Source organism: Trachemys scripta, chromosome 4 (assembly GCF_013100865.1).
Source record: "Trachemys scripta elegans isolate TJP31775 chromosome 4, CAS_Tse_1.0, whole genome shotgun sequence".
Classification (NCBI taxonomy): Eukaryota; Metazoa; Chordata; order Testudines; family Emydidae; genus Trachemys; species Trachemys scripta.
This window is the reverse complement of record NC_048301.1, coordinates 133,511,814-133,533,421: the sequence shown is the minus strand read 5'-3', so window position 1 is coordinate 133,533,421 and position 21,608 is coordinate 133,511,814. Positions and strand designations below refer to the sequence as shown.

At 51.3% G+C, this 21,608-nt stretch overlaps 1 protein-coding gene across 1 annotated transcript; it reads right to left on the bottom strand.

Annotated features, from left to right (window-relative positions):
- Positions 1-787: 787 nt before the first annotated feature.
- DDB1 (damage specific DNA binding protein 1) lies at positions 788-21,586 on the bottom strand. The gene is made up of 27 exons (XM_034767642.1): positions 21,425-21,586; positions 20,891-21,039; positions 20,379-20,495; positions 19,393-19,614; positions 15,650-15,764; positions 15,439-15,536; positions 13,758-13,916; positions 13,211-13,294; positions 12,208-12,324; positions 11,582-11,684; positions 11,292-11,367; positions 11,102-11,210; positions 10,734-10,912; positions 10,483-10,646; positions 10,281-10,388; positions 9,572-9,779; positions 8,915-9,010; positions 8,471-8,582; positions 7,610-7,733; positions 7,072-7,236; positions 6,454-6,548; positions 6,108-6,278; positions 5,154-5,263; positions 4,726-4,895; positions 3,850-3,952; positions 1,724-1,847; positions 788-1,528 (listed from the first exon to the last, which is right to left on the bottom strand). The coding sequence occupies exons 1-27, from the start codon at positions 21,483-21,485 to the stop codon at positions 1,445-1,447; spliced, it is 3,423 nt and encodes a 1,140-aa protein (XP_034623533.1). The 5' UTR covers positions 21,486-21,586; the 3' UTR covers positions 788-1,444.
- Between the last annotated feature and the right edge of the window lie 22 nt (positions 21,587-21,608).

Sequence of the window (21,608 nt, the reverse complement as noted above, 5' to 3'; positions counted from 1 at the left end):
GGGGGTCGGGACCCCTCAGGGGGGTGCGAGGTTTTACATGGGGGGGGGGGGGGGGAGATGGACACGAGCTGTCAGCCTCCACCCCAAACCCCGCTTTGCCTCCAGCATTTATAATGGTATTAAATATATAAATAAGTGTTTTTAATTTATATGTGGGGGAGGTCACACTCAGAGGCTTGCTATGTGACAGGTGTCACCAGTACAATAGTTTGAGAACCACTGGTCAAGCCCATTCCCATGGTAACCTTAACTCTGCTCTACAGAGGGGATGGAAACATTCTAGAAAGGTCTCCAGGTCTTACCTTTCCCTTGAGTATTTGGGTAACGTTGGAGCACCATACACTTAGGTACATGCCTAGATCTATAAGAGGAGCATGCACCGTAATGCCTTCAAAGCACTCTGCACGAGGCAAAGCCCACATTCCTCATTACAGAGACAAGTCTGAGATGCCTGTCTCCAAAGTGTGCACACAGAAGAATGCATCTGGGAAAAGGCTCTCGCCTCCTTCCCCAGAAACTGATCGATCCACTCAGCTGTTCAGCTCTGTCCAACTCCCGCTGTAGACTGTGTGTGAGCTGAGACAACAAGGGGGAAGTTTATGCCCAAAGGATCATTTTTGGACAAAGCTCAAGGCAATGGAGAACAGGGACATGGAGTGAGAGTTCCCTGTGGAGCATAGCAGGGATATGGCTCCTGTAGCCATGGCCCACAGAGCAGGGAGGGCATAGCACTACAAGTCAGCCCCATGGCAGAACAGAGGGACAAGGAGAAGGCAGGAGCCAGACCTTTCCTCTTCGACTCTACTTTATTTGGTAAAACTCAGAAACCAAACCACAGAGATTTCACTTTCCAGACCCTTCCTCCCTGAGCACGCCACAAATCCTGTGGAGAGAGAGAGGCCTTCTCTACCCTTTGAGCTTCATCACCCAGACAAACAGGCACCTCCACAAGCCAGCACGGTATCTCCCCCATCTTCCCAGCACCAGAGAAGAGCCTCCAGCCCATCCTCATTACAGAGGCAGAAGGGGGTGTAGGAGGCTTCCACTTCAAAACACAATGAATCAAAGAAAATAAAATAAAAAGATACTAGAGACAACAGTGAACGAGTGAGCCATGGGGGAAGTCCAGGCAGGGGTGACCCTTCAGCCAAGCGCTAGCAGTTACCCAATGGGAGCAATCGGCCATGACCAGTCCTGGGTTGGGAGCCAAGGTCCACAGGATTGGTGAACCCAAGCAGGAAATGATGTGACGCCCAGCCAAAAATCACATCCCCAAGTCCCTAGCGAGATGGCTTCAGTTCAGAGGTTCTCCCCTTCCACCCGGGAAAATAATCGCAGCCTCTGGTGTCATAGTGCAATTGGCTAGGGACCCCCTGGCTGCAGGTGGGAAGAAACTCCATATTCTACCATGGAGGAAGATGCTAGGAGATGAGTCCGAATCCTATTAATGGATCCGGGTCAGCTCCTCCACGATCTTTATCAGGTCGTCCACGGTGGCCTCTCTCTTCATGCCACTGCCATCGTCAATCTGCAACAAGGGACAGATGTGTTACACCAGCATAACTGGGGGGGGAGAGGAGGAACACAGCTCTTACAGAAGCACCCCTGCATGGACCAGGGTGAAGGAGTGTCATTCAAAAGACTAGTACTAGAGAACAGATTCCCAAGAGCTTCTGCTGCTCACCTGGAACTGACCTATTCTCACACTTGGACCCCATCTCACCTGTAAGTTTGCTACCACCTCCTGCATTTTGGGCCGGCTGATGTCCAGGAAGCTTTCAATCAAGTCACCATCAATGAACCCTGTGGCTGGCTCCGTCTTGCGCTCAGTGTGAAATGATCTCCAGGTGCAAGCGAGAGTCAAGAAGCAAAACCCACTTAAAATGCATCATCCTCAGACTCCCTTAAACCCCACTCAGAACAGAACTCCACCCCCAGGCATGCACAGCAGCTTCGTAGGACACACACTGCCCGCTTCCCACACATACATGCTACATCCACGACCAGTGCAGCATTTGATTTACATCATGGCCCTGTATTTTTGAGAGAGAGACACAGACAGACACTGTGAGCTCTCTGGGGCAAGGACTGTGTCTCAAGCCCAATGGAATCCCTGACCCTGACTGCAATACAACAGATACACACACTGCCGGATTCATCCTGCTACTCTGCAGAGCAGCTCAAAACATTCCCCCTACGGCAGTGGTCTCCAACCCTTTTTATGCACAAGATCACTTTTTCAACTTAAGATCAACCCAGAACCTACCTCGCCCCTTCCCCGAGGCCCCGACCCGCTCACTCCATTCTCCCCTCCCTCCGTCGCTTGCTCTCCCCCACCCTCACTCACTTTCACCAGGCTGGGGCACAGGGTTGGGGTACGGGAGGGGCTGCAGGCTCTGGGCTGGGTCCAAGGGGCTCAGAGTGTGGGAGAGGGCTCCAGGCTGAGCCTGGGGCAAGGGGTTGGGGTGCAGGAGTGAGGGGTGCAAGCTCTGGGAGGGTGTTTGGGTGCAGGCATCATATGGTCACACTGCATCTAATTTCATAGAATCCAGTGGACATTTCATGAATTTTACTCTTTATTAGTGTCATTTGTGAATTACGTCTTGTGCTCTGGGAGGGTGTTTGGGTGCAGGCGTCATATGGTCACACTGCACCTAATCTCATAGAATCCACTGGACATTTCATGAACTTTACTTTTTATTGGTGTCATTTGTGAATTATAGATCCAAAATCCTTCAGGGATGGTCACAAATCAGTGTTAACATTCTCAACTGTGGGGTGTCCACTGGCTGAGCCTGGGGCAGTGGGTTGGGGTGCAGGTGGTGGGCTCTTGGGGGGAGTTTGGGTGCAGGAGGGGGCTCCAGGCTGGGCTGTGGGGTCTGGGAGGGAGCTCTGGGCTGGGGTGCAGGAGCGGGTACAAGGTGCATGCTCCGGCCAGGAGGCGCTTACCACAGGTGGCTCCCAGGCGGCAGCGCAGCGGGGCTCAGGCAGGGCTGCCTGCCTGCCATGGTCCCATGCTGCTCCCAGAAGCAGCAGGAGCGCGGGTGGTGGGAGAATTTATGGAAGTTCACCAGATCTTTGTGTAACTGTGACCCACTGTGATGAGCTCTGATCACTTAGACATGGTGTCCCTGGCACTTTGAGGTTTGGCACCAATACCCTAGGGTAGTGGTCATCAACCCTTCAATCGCGATCATCTGGTCGATCCAGAAGCCTCAGCCAGTCGATCGCAATCTTGGGGGAGTAGGACAGCGGGTCTCCGTGCGCTGCCCGTGCCTGCAAGCGCCATCCCCGCAGCTCCCATTGGCAGCGCGCGAAGCCACCTCCTCCCTCCCTTCCCCCAGGGGCCACAGAGACGTGCCAACAGTCAACTGCTTCCAGGAGTGTGTGGGGCCATGGCAGGCAGGCAGCCTCTGAGCCCCGCTGCACTGCTGGACTTTTCGCGGCTCGGAGATTGCGATCGACTGGATGAGGCTCCAAGATTGACCAGTTGATCGCGATTGACGGGTTGGTGACCACTGCCATAGGATATTGGTGCCAAAGCTCAAAATGCCAGGGACACCATGTCCAAGTGACCAGAGCCCACCACAGTGGGTCACAATTATACAAAGATCTGGTTAACTTCCAGGAGCCCGGGTGGTGGGAGAATTTATGGCAATCACTCTAGGCTTTGGCTCATCAATTCAGGAGTCAGCATTCTAGCACTCGCTTTGTCAGCCTCTACCCCACTCATAGCACAGCCTAACATAGTCGTGGTTTAGGTGACTGCCACTGTAAAGGCACCTTCATTGCTAAGCTCCTAGATCTGCTAGAGAAGGTGGCACAGAGCAAGAGGATGGGGAAGGATATAAGGAGTGCTCAATCTTGCCCACACTCTTGATGACTTTATTGAGTCTGTTCTGCATATCCAGCAGGAGGTTGTACCAGCTTTCCGACAGTGACGTCACCAGTCCTGCAAGAGAGGAGAGGGCAATGAGTGGCAGGGCTGGACGCAGCAGTTTCCTGGCAACCCTTGGGCCACATGTTTCAGCTCCCAGCAGGCTGGGAATAGCAAGCTCTTGCGTGGCAGTTAATGAGTAGAGATGGTCACAAGTGCTCCCCCCACCCAGGAAATTGAAATGGAAGTGAAAAAAATCACTCTCTTGCATATTTTCCACAGAAAACTTCATTTTTCAGCAAAAATTCAGACCCCAAAAGATTAAAATCCAGAAAAGCTGGTGCCTCTCGGGAGCTGTGGTTCAGGTACCTTATGCTCCCATTCCATGTAGGCCAGGCTCCCTGTTGGGACTACATCTCCCATGATGCCCCACAGTGTCGCCTCTTGGAGAGGGATGGCAGCACATCATGGGACATGTAGGCAGTCTGAGGAGCCCAGCCAAGGAAAGCGAGTGGGAACATGAAGAAACAACTACAACTCACATGAGGCACCACAGTAGCATTTCTAAATAAAAAAAATTTTTTTTTTTTTTTTAAGCAGAAGTATTTTAATTGCCCCCCCAAAAATCAAAATTTGCTGGTGAGAGCAGACACTGTGCAAATATTTTAAATTTTTCATCAAAAACCAATTTGCCCAGCCCAACTAATGGCTCCAGGAGGGCTCTGTTATCTAATCCACTTTAGCAGCTTCCTTTCAAGGCCCATATTAGTGCCCCCTCCAGGATCTGAGATCCCACACAACAGGCCCTAGCAGCAGGGTGAGAGGCAGCCAAGGAGCACTCCCCTTACCAATCATTCCGTTGACTGTGCCGAAGAGCACCGAGCCCTGCGTTGGTGTGGACGTCTCGCCCAGGTTCTGCATGACCAGGGAGCCATGGCAGAACACGTTGACAAACTCCCCCAGGTGGAACAGCCCCACTTCCTGCAAGTGCTGGCGCTCCTCATCGGTCGTGGCAGCGCTGAAATGCAAGGACCCTGGTAGGCACCGGGGTAAGAACACAGACCAGAGGCACCACAGAGACATGTCCCCCTGCACACAAGCATGCTCCCCATTCCAGTACTCTGAGTTAACACACACACCTCCCCAGAGCCACATTCCACACACAGAAGAGAGGCAGGTCCTGCCAGCTAACACCCACCTGTAAAGGGAGGGGATGATAGGATGTACCACCCCACCACCATTATCAGGCACTGCGTCATGCCCAGAGCCAGCTTACCTGTCCTTCTGGCACACAAACAGGTTAAAAGCATTCTCTGCTCCCAGGAAGTTGTCATCGTCCAAGATCTCCACAGCGCTCATCCAGTTTGGGTTGAAGTCTCGAGCAATCTTAAAGGGGATGACACACACCAGGGGAGATCAGGCCCTGCTGTGAGCCCCCAAGGTGATATCCTCATGGAGCCACCCTGCCCCACCCAGCACCAAGGTTACAATGGCATGGGGGGAGCCCAGCGATAAAGTCAGGTGGAAGGAGGAAGCGCCAGCCCATGTCAGAGCTAGAGGAAGAAGGTTTGCACATTCACAAGGCCCCTTGGAGGAGCAGCAGGACAGTACAAACGCCAAACAGTTGATGGGATCACGATCCCATCTCCCCAGGAGAGGGACTCTGTGCCAGTTTTCTGCAGAAGTGGCTCTTTCTGGAGGAGCCTAGGAAGGTGGGGCCTTTGGATGGAAAAGCAGGCTGATCCCTGGGAGGACTACACCAGAGAGCCAGCTACCCCAGCAGCACATTCCCTACCCCGAGAACGTAACAAGGATCCTGGCAGGACAACCCATGTTGCTTGTGAGGGGGGCTGGTCTCTCATCAGGACACCTTGTACTACCAACCCTGGATCCCACCACAGGAAGCCAGGACAACCCACCTCCTGGCCCCATGGCAGGCACCAGATATTGCACAAAGCATCCTTTCCTCAAGGCCTGTGACACTGAACCAGATCCCCCAGCAGCCTGTCTCACAGGAGCCCACAGAGATCTGCCAAGGGGTGGCTTCAGTAGATCCTGTTCTTAGGGACATTGCGCCTCAAAGAGAAGCCAAGCTCTGTTGGCTCTCCTCTGGTCAAACTGCCCTCTCCTCACCCCACAAGCTGCTCTCCCTTTCCTGAAAGCCCCTTGCTGTACCACAGGATCGAGACCCCCATCCCTTGAATCACCCTGGGTGGAAGAGTATCAATACCTCCTCAAAGTTACCCTCCATGGGCTTGTAGGCGAGAAGCAGGACAGAGCGCATCAGATCTCCAACCAGGATGAAGTCCCCCTTGGTCTTTACGTAGAGAGCCATGATGTTATTATAATGGTTACACTCTGTGCGCAGCTCCTTCTCTGCCGTCCACTCATACAGACGCACCTGAGGGAACGGATGTGTGAGCCAGGGCCAGCACAGAAACACGAGAGGGACACAGCAGCCCAGAATAGCCCAGCACACCAGAGCTCAGGAGCTCTTTCAATCTCGTGGCTGAGCCGCCTCCCAACTCTGGAGGAAACTCTTCCCTGGGATATCCAGGGCCTTGCTAGAGCCTTACCGTGCTGTTGATGCTGGCTAGGAGCTTGCCGTTGAACTCCACCATGGAATACACAGCCCCTTTCACTTCCTTCTCGGCCAGACTCTGCAGTTTCCCTGGAACGCACCAATAGACTCTTTGGTTACCATCTGTGCCCCCCCAAGAGCAGCTACAAGACCCTCTGTGGAACCCAAACAAGATGCTCTACTCAAGTCTGTTCTTTCCCTAGAAAGGCTAAGTCCATTTCTCAGCCAGTCTGTGGGCAACTGCTGGCCCAGTGACAGTAGCGGAAGGATGTGAGAGGTAAGACTGGAAAGACCATGGGATTCAGACTCTGGATCCGGAAGGAAGTTAGGGTGAAGGATTACTGTGTCCTAATGGGAGATGGGGAGAAGTTACCATAATTTGGAGGTTGGTTCACAGCAGAGCAAAAGCCCCCAAGCAGCAGAAGAGTCTGGGGGCACAAGCTTTCTCATGGACAACTGGCAACCATCTGTCAGCAGGCCTGTGACGGAAGCCAAAGTGCCTGTTGCAGTGATGTCCATTCCCAATCCTCTGGGATTAGGGGGTGATCTCCCTCGGATGATTGGAGTGCTGCCAGAAGGACCCCGTACAGGAACTCAGCCTTCTCCCTCTTACCATCTGAGTAGTGGAAGACTACAATGCGACCCTGTTTGGGCTCAGCCTCCTCAGGATACACCATGGCCGTGCCCACGATGAAGTACGTGTTGGGGTCTTTGCCCAGCTTGCAGGAGACCAGGCTTAGGGCGTATTCATTCTGCAGGAACTGGTGAGCGTGGAGCACTGGGTGTAGGAAAGAGAAAACCAATTGGGTTGTGACTAAGAGCCCCCTCCCCTTCCACGCTACTGGACCAGCCTATCAAAAGGAATTAAGAGCCTGCTCCATGTGCCCAAGTGACAGAGCCAAGAGCTGTCCTGGAGACCCCCTCTTTTCCTGACTGTGCTTCCGCTTAGTATAACCCCCTTGGCCTTACACCCAGCCCTCCTCCAGGAGTCCCCATCCCTTTGCCTTTCCTTCTGATAAAGCCTCTTTTTCATAGAACTGCTGGTCTCATCCACGCCCCTTTGCCGCATGTACATTGCAAGGGAAAGTGTTCAGCAGGTGAGCTGGGCCCCCTCCTGGGGACAGGAAGAAGGCAGTATTTGGGGTTGGTACCTTCAAAGGTGTGCTGGTCTATGATGAGTAGATTGTGCACCTCCACCTCCTCTCCGAAGGATGTCTCGTGCGGAGCGGTGCTGCTGGAAAACAGCTTGCTGGAGCTGACGCTGCTGGACAGGGCCTGGGACAGAGAGCGAGCGATCACACCCTCAAGCTACTCGCAGCGGCCTGGCACACTGGGAGAGCAGAGAGGCTGAATGAGAGAGAAAGCTGGAAATGCAGGGCAGGGGTAAGAAGATGAATGAGATCCCAGACAAGCCTCTTGGCCAAATGGGCCTCCGACGTGGGGGAACATTTCTTCCCATGGGAAAATCCAGATGCAGCTGCTCAGGGGCACATGAGCACATTAGACTCTCCCTCAGAAAGTCTTCTGAAGCCAGACTGATGGAACAGCAGAACAGAATTCAGGCTAAGGGGCCTTTAAGAAACACACAGAATGATGAGATGGAAGTTTCCATGGCAGCTTCTGAGAGGACCTTTGTCTCAGCCATGGAGAAAAGGAAACAGCCCAGGAGGGATCAGCGATCCCATCTAATGAGCAATCGGAATGGTAAGGCCCAGGGAAACGAAGGAGACCTGGGGCTCCGGGCTGAGAGAAAAGGGGAACATGTGGCAGGGGAAGCTGCAGAATCTGCTAGAGATAAAAAGATTCAAGAGTCTAAGACAAGAGTCCCACCCTCCCTCCTTCCCAGACTGCCATGGGGTAGGGCAGTGGGGTCCACGTACTCAACCTTGGGATGAAAAGATGGCCAAGGAAAATATGTATCACCATTTGGCTTGAAGAGTCATGTTTCCAACAGCTGCTAATCCAGCGGCCCAGCTCCTGAGCCCATATGCCTTCCCAGAGCTTCCTCTCACCTGGGTGCTGGCACTGGGTCTCAGTGCAGTGGTGCCCCCACTGGCATCCTGCACCTCAATGCGACTTGAAAGCACGCCAAAGCACTGAGAAACCTCCTGGTAGCAGATCTTCCTGCAGGATAAACAGAGAAAGCCGTGTGGGCAAGGACTCCTCAGGGGGAGGGGAGAGAGCATGGCTGAGGCTGAAGAGAACACAGTGGCTCCTGGGACACTAGGCTGTTATATTGCTCAATTCCCAGACTTCTCCTTCCTACAGCCCCCAAGCTGCTCTGAGAATGCCAGTCACCAATCTCATCGATTTATCCATCTCACCACTTCCACACACCAGTGGAAAGGTGGGGCGGCTCCTCTTTAGAGGACGACGAGCCGTCCCATCGTCCTTCCCCACTCTCACACAGGGCGCAGACCCAGAAACCCTAACACCCAGTAACCCTAACACCCCACCTGGGCGACTCGTAGAGGGGAACCGTGCGGATGTGCAGCTTCTGGATCTCGTCGATGGTGCCAATTGTCAGGGTGCTGTTGTTGGCCAATGCCAGACTGTAAAGAAAGGAGACTGTCAGTGATCAGGCTTGTAAACCAGGTGCCCAGAGAGGAAGCCACTGACTCCAGGGCTCTGCGTAGCTAGGATGCTGGGAGAACAGCCAGACTAACACAGCACTGATCTCCTGATTCTAAGGGTTACTGGGACCCTGGGCGGGAAAACCCAATGCCGGTATATGAGGAGGGACAAAGTAAGCGATGGCAAGTGTCTTCTCATTCAAAACCATCAGGGCAACAAAAGAGCTGGATTGATTGTGCAAGTGAGGAAGAGGAGCGGGTCTGATAGCATCTAGGAGGAGGGTTTCCCTTTCCCATTCTCCATGCAGCTGCAAGCTGGCCTGTGGGTATAGTGCTCACTGAACATGCCATCACGTTCCACCTTCTTGTCAGCCAGACCTGAGCAGGGAAGGCACGTGGGGGTGTTGTGCCTTCAGACACTAGATCAGGTAGAAGGATGCAGCTGGGAACCCTCCAGACATGCTGCTCCTTACCTCACTTGGGCCAGTGCAGAGTCCAGAAGCCCCTCCCCTCTGGCATGGGGGGGGAGAGCGTGCTCACCTGTCAGGGTAGCCATCCGAGTTGAGGGGACACATGTAGTTCACCTCCTTGAGGTTGACATTGGAGAAGACCAGCTTGTGGTTACTGCTGTAGATCACAGTGGGGCGGTCAGAGCAGGCAAAGACATTGGTGGTGGAGAGTGAACGGAATGTCCTTAGGACAGTGGGCTGGGTGCCCAGCGTCACTTTCTTACGGTCGCTCAGCAAACCTATAGTAAGGGAGCAGCAGTGTTAGGAGCTGCCCAACCAAAGGGGATGGGAGCTTTTGGAAGAGTGGGATCAAGCCGTGAGACACACTAGCTGGAAGGGGCCCACGTGGAGGCCAGAGGCACTATGCTGTCGGCAGAGGGTGGCTGTCAAAGGGCCTGATGCAAAAAGCTACCCCATGTCCCCTCCAGGAGAGGGAAGAATAGTTCTCCCTCGAAAAGCAGGCAAGGGGTGATCCCCCTCCTGTAGCAGGAATCCTGATTACATCGAGTATCTGAACAGAACCTGCCCATCAGACTCCCCAGGGATGTCAGGGTTGTTACAAACAGGTGAGATCCCTGCCCTGTCAGGGCATGGCCTGACCAGGATGGAGAGGGGAGGGGCCATCATGCTATGGAGCCCAGCCCACTTGGGATCAGAGAGAGGATTCAGAAGAGGTAGAAAGGGCATCTGATCAGTCTCACCCCCCTCAAAAACCAGAGTAGGAAGGGCCATGTACTTACCTGTCTCAATGCTGAGCCCAAAGTAGAAGAGAGCCCCATCTCCCAGGGCGCAGAGGAGATAGTGGCTGCTCTCAAAGGTGGTCATCAGAATGGAGCGGGGAATGATCTCTGCAGGGATAGGGAAAAGAGAAGGCCCCATTAAGTGTCACACACAGCTTTGTTCACTGCTCCCAGTACAGAATGCCTCAGAAGCAGCGCCTACCTCCTCCCAGCATCTCCTTGTGCAGCAGCTCAAACGAGGGCAGCTTTAGGATGCGGGCTGAAATGTCAGTCCAGAGGCCGATGGCACACAGAGGGGACATGCCACTAGAGTCCCCCAGTGGGGTAATGTCCAGGCAGGCCACCTCATGCTCCATCTCTGTGCAGCTGGCAGGCAGGCAGGAAGAAATGGACAGGTCAATAACCAGGTCTGGTTCCTCTGACCCCCAGCAAGGGCAAGGGGATCACACCCACCTTATTTGCCTGAGCTCCTGGGGCTGGATCTCCAGGTAGTAAAGTGCTCGCCCCACAGCCACCACCACCTGACTGCTGTTACAGGAAGCCACGCTGATGTTCTTCCCCTTGGGCTCTTTCCATTCACTCACGAGGGCTTTGGGCTCCTGAGTGACCAGCCGCACGGAGGCAGAGGTGATCTGGAGGAGCAGGAAACACTCCAGCTCAGACGCAGGGCACATTCACCCTCAACGACACTCAGCCCAGGTGGAATGCTGCCACCCTCCCCATTACTGGGAGCACATTCTGTAGGCCTCCTCCCATGATACCTCACAGCCCTTTCCAATCCAGCCAGAAGCCCCCTCCTCTCTCACTGGCCTAACCAGTACCTGGATCAGTTGCTGATGGGCTACGTTGCCACAGAAGAATGTTTGCTGATCATCCACGAATCCTGTCAACTCAGTTTCCTCCACTTCCTCCCCGTTTAACATCAGAACCCTACAAGAGGGAGAGAACTCATTAACTAGGTGCAGAGCACACAACCCAGAGCCTGCCCCAGCATTAATCCCAGAGCCTTACCTGGTCTGGCCTACAAAGGACAGCACCAAGGTGTTGTCGGTTTCACGATGTGAATCTGACCTCAGGGGCCATAGGCCTGCACAGGGAAAGATCCCACTATTACTCAGAGTAAACATCTCAGGAAAAAGCTTAGGGAGATGCCCCTTGACACACCCCATACTCCTGCCCAGCCTGCATGCAGGACACGTTCCCCCCTGAAGCTGTAGGTCACAACCACGTAGATCTATAGAACAGGCTGGCAGAGCTGAAGGCTGGCACATATGCTCTGCGCTCCCAATGGATTTACACACCTTTAATTCCTGGCAGGTCGATGCTGGCGTGTTCGTGAATCCCAATCCCGTTCCGGATGATCCTCAGGGAGCCCTCCTTAAAGGCGCCAGAGCATGTGACCAGCTAGATAGAGCAGGTACCCATTAACATTCCTCCAATTCCTCCCAGCTAATGTCTTGGTGAGGGGGAAGGGGTATGGGGGGGGGGGGGGAAGAGACATCTCCTCCCACTATGAGAAGAGGCATCCAGGTAAGGGTCTTGGTAGAGGGAAGGGGTCTGGTGTCCCCTGTGTCCCAAAGGAAGTTCTTTGGAGGTGGCTCATCACCCCTTCCCCACCCCAGAGTCTGATCCTCCAGAGCAGTCTCATGGGAGGGCTAATCTTCCTTCGGAGAAGGGATCCACGGGAAGCAGCCACCCTAAGACCCCTGCTTTGCACTCACAATACCACCATTCGCTGCTCCCAACACAGAATACCCTACAAGCAGTACTTATCCTCCCTCCCAGCATCTCCTTGTGTAACAGCTCAAACAAGGGCAGCTTGGATGCCCAGCATGGAGCACAGTCTATTCCCCCTTTGCAGTGGGCATGCCCCCATCTGGAGCAGATGCACTCAGCACTAACAAAGGGAAGGCAGAGCCATTATTACCTGCCCTTGACCCTGTCTCTCCAGATCCACCACACACATGTCCACGATGGGGCCCAGGTTGGTGAAGGTTTCCATGGCCACTACATAGGAGCCTTGTTCATTGCTGTCCACACTGAGCTGTGAACACAAAGTCATTAGCTCCCAAAGTAAATGCAGGGAGCAACCAGAAGTGGGCAGCAGGTGGGGAGGGATCTGAGCTGTTAGCAGATATCAAACTCCCATAATGCTTTGTACATAAGTCGCAGAACACTGTGGGACATGAATCAAAGTGCTGGTATTCTGGATCTATACACCTAAATATTCTCTGTACACAGGTTGAACCTTAGTCTGTGACCACGTGATGGAATGTGTGTAATCTCTTGCTGTGATCCTATCAACCCACAGAAAAAGTCAACAGATGTCTAGGAAACCAAGAAAAGAGACCACTTGTGACTGACGAAGGATACTTGTTATTGCAGATGTGTTTTGTGATTGATAAGATAATAAACTATTGAGATGTTTTTAATTCATCAGGATTTGCTTGTTGTCAGAGACATTTTCTATAATAACAACTTTGTTCAAAATACCTATGGGCTTATCAATCATGTACACTGAAATACCATAAAGGAAATTTCACAAGTAATTAGGCTGTTGAAAAAGGAATTCCTTTGTCTCTCTTTGTAAAGACCCATGGCACATAAGGAGCTGAGGTTTTGAGACTTAGTTGGGAGTGAAACAAGAACATTTCTGCAGATCGGTTTGGTAATGTACAGCCTTCCTTTCTGTATTCTGTATTGTGCTATATCAATCCTTAACTAATAATCTGATTCATAAATACTGACTGAGCCTGTTTATTCGACCTCTTATCAATAACCGAACCGAACCTCCAGCAAACAGAGCAGAGAGGCCTGCAAGAGGCAATGGGAAGCAAGGCAGAGCCTCCCTTGACCCATCCAGCAGGGAGGGGAAGGGTGAACAAACGTGGCTGCAGATAGAACTAGATAAGGAGAGGGCTTCTTCTCACCTTCACGAGTTGGGAGTCCCCAAGCCGAGAGCCGACAAAGACAACACCATTATCTAGGTAGGTCAGGCACTCTGCAATGGATGTCTAGGCGAGGAGACAGATGGACCAGCAGGTTAGGGGGAAAGAGGCTTGTAGCAGATACACAATTCAAGCCCATTGGAAAGCCTCAGGCCAGAGCAGGGCCCTCTGCCCTGCAAACACCAATCCCAAACTCCAGCTCCACGGGAAAGCCCCTAGAAGGAGGTTGAGATCCGTAGCCTGAAGGAAAATCCTTTTAGAGTACAATGACAGTCCGAAGTACCAGCCCCAATGCAATCCCTGAAGGTGGGGACACTAGCAAAGGACCCACACTTGGTCACTCCCACAGACATCCTGGTGCCTCAGGGGGTTCGGAGCTATGAATATAGCAGGGAATTAAACCCCACCCCATCCCAGTCTCAGTGGAGACTCGCTTCCCTCCATTTAAGTCCCTGAACTGTGCTTGCAGCTCATGAACTCCCCAGGCAGAGACCACACATGGCACAGCAGCAAGGGGGAAGAGCGCTACCTCTCCAAGCAGCTCCACACGCAGGTCCTTCAGGCTGACCGTGCCATCCATCTGCTCTTCCTTCTCCAGAAGCAGCATGAAGAGACGGCCCTCCATATCCCCCAGGAGGTAACGGGACCCATTGGGATCCACACGGTTGTGGCACACTATTGTACTTTGCTGCAGGCAAAGAAAGAGGTTGGAGTTACTGGGCCCCCTAGCTTGGTGTCCAGCTCCCAGCAGCCGCCAATGCCGGATGTGTCAGAGGAGAGTGAATATGCCCACAATGCACCTGGCCAACAGTACAATCCTGTGTGAGGTGCTGAATTCCCCCAACCCTTGTGGCAATCCGCTCGCTCCTTGGGGCAGTGATTTGATTCCCCGCTGATTATATTGTGCCAGTGACTATGTGAGTCTGTGGTGGACCTTCCCCATTATCAACTACTCAGAACTGTCTCAGGAATTACAGGTCAGGCTGAAACTTCTTAGGCCCATTCTCAGCTCAGGAGTGACCCCCTCAGAAACCCCCATTCTGCTGACTGAGCACTTCCAGCAGATAAATTATCCCGATGCTGTTTTGGGCCCAGACAGCTGCATGCCAGCTTGTCTCAGGACTCTGAACAAGTGGTTTTCTGAGTGACAGATGCTGCCCAGCTTCTGGTCAAGACATTTGGTTTGGGATTTAATGGCATGCTCCTGCAGCCCTTACCCAAGCAAATCTCCCATTGACTTTCAGGGCAGATGTGCCTGTGCTAGGTCCGCAGGGTAAGGCCCAGAGAGACTCCCAGGCAACATGTTACTTTTCTTACTAATGCAGCACGCATCAAAGCATGGGCCTCCAAAGAGCCTGAGCTGACAGCCTGTCAAACACTCAAGCCATGATACCTGTATCTATTTCCCAGAGATCTATTGCCACATTCTAACCCATTGTTGTCTCAGCCTTCAAATGACCTTCTGATCATATCTCTGCTTTTCTTTCAGTCTAACACATACTCACTCCCCTTGTTGCCTCTGTGATCTAGTTGATGCTTCCTGTACAACTTGCACCCAGGAATCATACCCCTCTGATTAGGATCAAACCCCCTGGCTCAGATACCCCATCTGGGCTCCCCTCTTCCCAAACCAAGCATTCCCTCACACACAGTGTTGTATTCAAGCTTCAGATCTTTCACTGCTACAGATCCTACCTTTGCTGTGAGCCTCATTCAGCTACATCCCTGCTTTGGCTTGGATGAATGCCCGAACCTCACTGTGCTACCTAATGTATTTCTTTCTCTGAGGCCCCAGAACCCCAACCGGCTTTTGGCTTTACTGCATTCTCCCCGGCACTCAAAGCAGAGAGCAGCCCCACCCATATGTGGCTATAGGGGGACCAGGCACATGCCTTCTTCAACATAGAACACATCCCTCAAGTGTCCGAAGGCAGGGATCAACAACTGTACCAGACACTCATTCATGCGCCCAAAGGCCACATCCCTACATTGTCACATGGGAGTAGAGGAGTCCCATCCCACAGACATGCAAGGGGGAGAGAGCAGTTTAAAATCCCAGTCTGGAGACTCCTTAGTACAGGTGGGCCTTAGAGCTTACTACATGCAGTACCTAGGCACAATGTAGAAACTGAAGTGCAAGGGAGCCAGGCTCCAAGAGCAACTGTATCCATGGCCCTAGGGATCAGCATTCTCGAAAGAAACTCTCTCACCTTTATGATGGGTGGGGCTATAGCCAGATATTTATCGCCATTGTGGTAGGTGATGGACTCTTGCCCAATGATGATAGCTCCTCCAAAGGGCTCGGGCACTGCAGAAAGGGAGAATGCAGACAGCCTCATTAGAGAGTACCTGTAACAAGGGTGAAGCATCACCACTGAAGCAAGATGTAGTAGGTAAGATCCTCTATAAAGAAGAACTGACCTGCAATTACCATGGACGCTTCGGCCTCTACATTCTCCTGTTTCCAGGGACCCTTGTTGAATTCCTTCTCTCGCAGGGATACCTCGTATGTTTTGACATGGCGGCCCTGGGGATCCTGCAGAAAGAGAAGCAACAGAAATCACTGCAGCAGGCAGACAAAAGTGGGGGGCTGATTATGAACATAGTGAGATTACTTGCAGAGTAATAAGGAGGCTGCAGGGCTCTAATGCCTGATTAGGGGCCGCAAAACAGCAGGGAGCATGGAGTCTGACCCTCCACAACCAATATCATGTTAGAGTGGAAATGCTTAAACAATGCCCTAAATCACATTATCCGATTCTCTCAAATACAATTTAATTTTCTACAACCTTACTGCATGTGCATGCAGTACCTTCTAGAGATGTGCTACTTGACTTGCCCAGAACGCAATGAAAATACAGATTGTCTTGTTATATTTCACTATTTTCTTTACTGACAGTCTTTTTAAATAAGTCGCCTTTTCTCTCATGATATTTATGACAACACCCATTATTTGTACTGCAGTAGCATCTGGGGCCCCAATCATGGATCAGTCTATTGTGCTAGGTGCTGTACAAACACATAATAAAGACAGCTCCTGTCTCAAAGAGTTACAGTATAACAATCTGAGAGATAACAGGTGGATACAACAAATGGAAGAGCACATAGTAACAATGAGATGATACAGGCTAGCATAAAAAGCAGTGGTCTCAGCAGACCCCCTCCCTGACCATTATCCAGTTTACCCATGGACTCTGCTCTTCTATTCAGCCAGCAGGACAGCCTTCCACAGATGCAGTTTAGGAGATCAGGCAGTTAACTATCAACCTAACCTAGCTGCAAACATGTAAGCTAGTGTGACGGCCAGCATGCTGACTGAAACACCAGGGGGACTGAACCAGGGACCTCCAAAGTTAAAATTGATCCAGAGACTCATGCTCTGTAGCTGGGGCTGTAACAAACTCATATCCCCTGTGGATCAGGCACAGAGAGGGTCATGTAACACACACTGACTAGAGGGTTACATAAACTCTTGCTATTACTTAAAGTTATTATTTTGCAGTATGTTGTGTAAGCACAGTTTACTAGTACTTTTCACAAAAATGATTTTTCTGAACTGAGGTTTATCTGACACACAGAATAGTGCTCTGTACTACCAGGTTACAGAAAACCCATACAGCACTATTATTTCGAAACTGTATGGGATCCAGGAACTACAGACTGTATTGTAAAGATGCAGGTGCCCAAATGGGCAGAGTTCAGGTTGTGAGCATGATTCTATTATGAAAAATTACTTTTTTTGTCGTCAAAGGGCACTGTTAGGTTCTCTGTGTGTTGTGTCTTGACAATTTTCAGATCCAATCAACAGTTTCTAAGGAAAAGATTTTTACTAACTGCCTGCTCTGCAAAATCAAAGTTAAGCTGGGTTCTTTCCGGCTCGCACTTCAACAAAGATTATGCAGCTGGAACTTAAATCACTCGGTTGGCAATGCTCTAACTCAAGGAGCATGAGTTGGATTCTCTTCTGATTGTGTTGGCAAACCAGTGTTAACCAGAGTAAAGAGCAGTAAGAGCTTAAGTAAGAGTAAAGCAGGAAACAATTACAAGGAATACAAATGGGGAATAGATTTGAGTGTAAAGCCGCTGTTTTAACAGTAGCTTTTCAGAGTAAAAATGCATTTTAACTCTGGCATTTCTGGACCAATATTGAGTCCTTTCAACTGGGATGTTTTTTTAACAGTCTTTTGTATGGAATTTTATTCCTATTTGTGGTATCAGCCTTTGGCATTTAAAAAAAAAATGAAAAGAAAAGGGACACCCACCAACATCTAAGAACATGCACTGCAATTCTGCTCATTCCAAATTCTCTGATCAGGATTAATAAATTTAGAGAGAATTAGACACGAAAAATAAACTCGGAAACCTCTCCCCACCTACATGCACACAATTCCGAGAGACAGCAACCAAACCAAACCAAACCAAACGTTTTATGACAGAATGAATGAGTCAGACAGAATGCGCATCTCACTCTGCTGCAAGGGCAAAATTTACTGCGCTGCATTAAGTGTTTGTTGGCAGACACAAATCAAACCAACCCTCCTTTCTTATACCAGGACTGTTTGTTTATTATAAACAGGGCATTCATAGCTTCACTCTTAATTAGAAACATTTACAACCCCTAGGTCTGTGGAAACAAAGCCCTGTTTTGCTAGTAACTATATGAAAGACCAAAGTCCCCTTGTCTCTGCTGCTTTGGTAGAAAGAGGCACGTTGTGAGTACAAACCTGGAATTCCTGAGTTCTTACCCAGGCTCTGACATGGACTCTATGAGCTTGGTCAAGTCACTGCCACTCTCTGCCTCAGTTTCCCCCCCAGCACAATTGGGGAAATGCTTTCTTAATCTCACAGGGGTAATTTGCACTTTATAGACTGTTGTGTAAAGGCCATTATTTATACTTATTAGCTTTAAGGAAGCTACAAACATCCCAAACTGGGTGCAATGGTTACACAAACCTCATTGCTGTAGCATGTGTAAGTTTTATGGAGCACAGATTAAAAGCATTACAGGCAAATGTCATGATGGAAGGGTTCAACATCACTGTGGTTACATGGACATGCCCTGAAGAGGTCATTGCTAAAGATGAGGGGGAAGCTCAGGCTCCCCTGGCCTCTCTGCTCAGACTGCCAACAATTAGCACATTGTGGCCTAGCGGATAGACCACTGGACTGGGAGTCAGGAGACATGGGTTCCATTCCCAGTTCTGACACAGTCTATGTCACAGCTCTACTATGTGTCTCAGATTTGCCATCTGTAAAATGGGGATAATGTTACTGACCTCCTTTGTAAAGTGTGCAGATCTACTGATGAAATACACATTATAAAAGCTACATTAATATTATTACTTGTGCTCGTGACTTTTATGTGATCTAGCCATTAAGAACTAAACTGAAGCTACCAAACTCATTTCACACAGGCACCAAGAAGCCATCAGACAGCAATGACTTTCAGTCAGCGTCTATCCGCCTGGGCTAGATTTGCACTGGCAATGTAAAGACAAAGGGCTCCATGTCCTCTCACCAATTTTCTCAGCCAGCCAGCCCACAGAGTTGGTTTGTTTTGAGATGTGTAAGTGGAGATTTAACAGTGCTCAGAAATGTTCCCTTTGGGAGACTATCCCAAAAGTAAGACAGGCTTGAGGCTCCTACAGAAATGAAAAGTAGCCTTAACCTGTAGCTGAACAGGATTTACTGACTCCTTGTAACAACTGAGGAGGCAGCAGATCAGGGCCCAACATCACCTTCTATAAAGAAATAGCCAGAACCTGTAAACCCAATCTGAGCTCTCCTCAACCTACCCAATGCATGTTGAGAGACATTTCTGCTAACCATTTAATGAGAAATAGTCACATCTAAAGCACCAGTCATCCAAGAATCTCAATGCTCCTAAAGAGGGAAGACTTGACCTCCCGTGGAGTGCTTATACCCATGTGGCACAGACAGAGGAGAGGTGGCTTTCCCTAGGTCACACAGTCAGTCAAGTCCTGCCTCCCACCCTCTTGCTCTAACCACTAGACCACAGTGCTGCTTAGCTTAGGTTCCAGGACAGCATAAATGACTTGGACAATTACAAGGACATTCAGGGGCTCCAACTCACACCCAGCACTGCCCACTGGATTTCCAATACCATCTATTCAGGGACAACTCAAGGAAGTCACCCAGGGTACCTGGTAAACAAAGCAGATGGTAGGAGCCTGGCAGCCATAGAGGAATTTGACATCGATGACCTGCAGCTCCTCCAGGCGGATGTTAAAGGCCTTTAACTCCTTGTTGTCCCGGTCCAGAGGAATGACCTTGAAGAGGCCATCATAGAGCCGCAATCCAATCATCCGACACTCTGGGTCAATTATGCCAATTATACCCGTCTCTGAGGGCCGACCAATGCGATCCTGGGAGAGAAGAGACTACTATCAGAAAGAGACCCAAACAAAGAAGCAAGAGAACACTCAGTGAGGTCAAGAGACAATGTCCTTTCCGCCAATGGGCCATGACATCCTCCAAAGATAAACAGCCAGACTCAATAACTGGACTCTCAGTTTCCTGTAGCACAAACACTTTGCAGTCTTTTTTCTAGGGAGGCAACATGGCTCAACAGATACAGCACTGAACAGGGATACACAAGACCTGTGTTCTAATCCTATGTCTGCTTGAGTGACTCAGACATGTCACCAACCTGTGCCTCAGTATCTCCATCAGTAAAATGAGAATAATGATGCTTACCTCTTTTATAAAGCACTTTGAGATCTGAGACCTAGGTATTATCTGTAGATCTCTTAGCACATTACAGGTAGCAAAACTGTGGCACAGAAAAGCATCTTGGCCAAGAACACGCTCAGCAATATACTGGCAGATCAAATCTCCTGACATCCAGTCTTGTGCTCAATCCATTGCATCACAGCTGCCAATTATACCTCAATATTTGAAAACAGATGAAAGGTGCTTTGGCTTGACAACTGGTGAGGAGGGTTTTGTCTGAATACTAGTGTAAGAGACCAGGCATAGACACAGAGTCAGTTGCAGGATCAGGACCTTAGGTTGCGAGCGCCACAAGGCAGAGACTTGTAATTATAGTTTGTCTATGCCAACAGCAAAATAAAACCAGCATTCACAAAGGGAACCCACCACCCTTTACTGCACTGCCCACCCAACTTACCTGCACATTGCCATGGGCTCGGGTGATGATATCAATGCTCTCACCACTTTGCTTGTACTCAAGGATACAGGCATTATATTTGGCTGTCAAGATGAACAGCAGGTCCTTGCTCTCCCCCTAGGAAGAGGGAACATCAACATGCTTTCAGGAAAACTCATACAAAGGAAACCCATCCAAACTCCTGGCACTGAATCAGAACAAATTTCACCCCTCATTCCACAATCTTAACCCTTCAGCACCCCAGCCGGCACCATAGCCAACCCAGGGCCGGCTCCAGGCACCAGCTTGTCAAGCAGGTGCTTGGGGCGGCCGCTCCGGATGAGGGAGGCACGTCCAGGTATTCGGCAACAATTCGGCGGACAGTCCCTCACTCCGCCTGGGAGCGAAGGACCTTCCACCGAATTGATGCCGCAAATTGCGATCGTGGCTTTTTTTTTGTTTGTTTTTTGTTTTGGCTGCTTGGGGCGGCCAAAACCCTGGAGACGGCCCTGACCCCACCCCACCACACTCACCTTTGGGTGGAAAAGCTCCATGACTGCGATCTTGCCATACATGCCCACCTCCTTGACGGGCCGCAGCCCCTCTGCCGTGACCACATAGATCTCAAGGCGTGTGTTCTTCGCTATCAGCAGGTTCAGGTCCTCCGAGGACGTGAAGTGCCCTGCAAGATAAAGCATCACAAGGCTGCAAACCAAGGGAGCAACCCAGCAGCTATGTCTCCCCAGTGGGGCTCACACTACACCTCAAGCGCCCCACTTATTCCCTCAGCACCCTGCTCACCCCCTTAACCCCACTCGTCCTCACTCACCCGCGTGCTCCCCAGCACCCTGATTGCACTCCAGCCCCTGGCACCCCCAGAACCCTGTTCACTCGCCCCCACACACTGACTGCCCCCATCCACCCACTGCCTCCCCACTCGCCAGCCACCCACCCATCAGACCCTTCCCAGCCCGTGCCCCCGCCCCGCGGCCCTGCCCCCCAGACCCTCCCCGCCTCAGCCAACTCCTAGGGCGCCCCGGCCCCTCACCCCCCCGCGCGGCCGGTACCGGTGACGCAGCCGTTCACAGCCGTTGGCTTCTGCGCCGTCACCACGTAGTTGTAGGACATGGCGGGGGAGGGGCGGCCGGAGAGACACAGAGAGCGAGGCCCGCGCAGCCCTGACCGCCGCCTCCCGCACCAGCGAGATACCACCGCCAGAGCGCCGCCGCCGCGCGGGGCACCACGGGACGG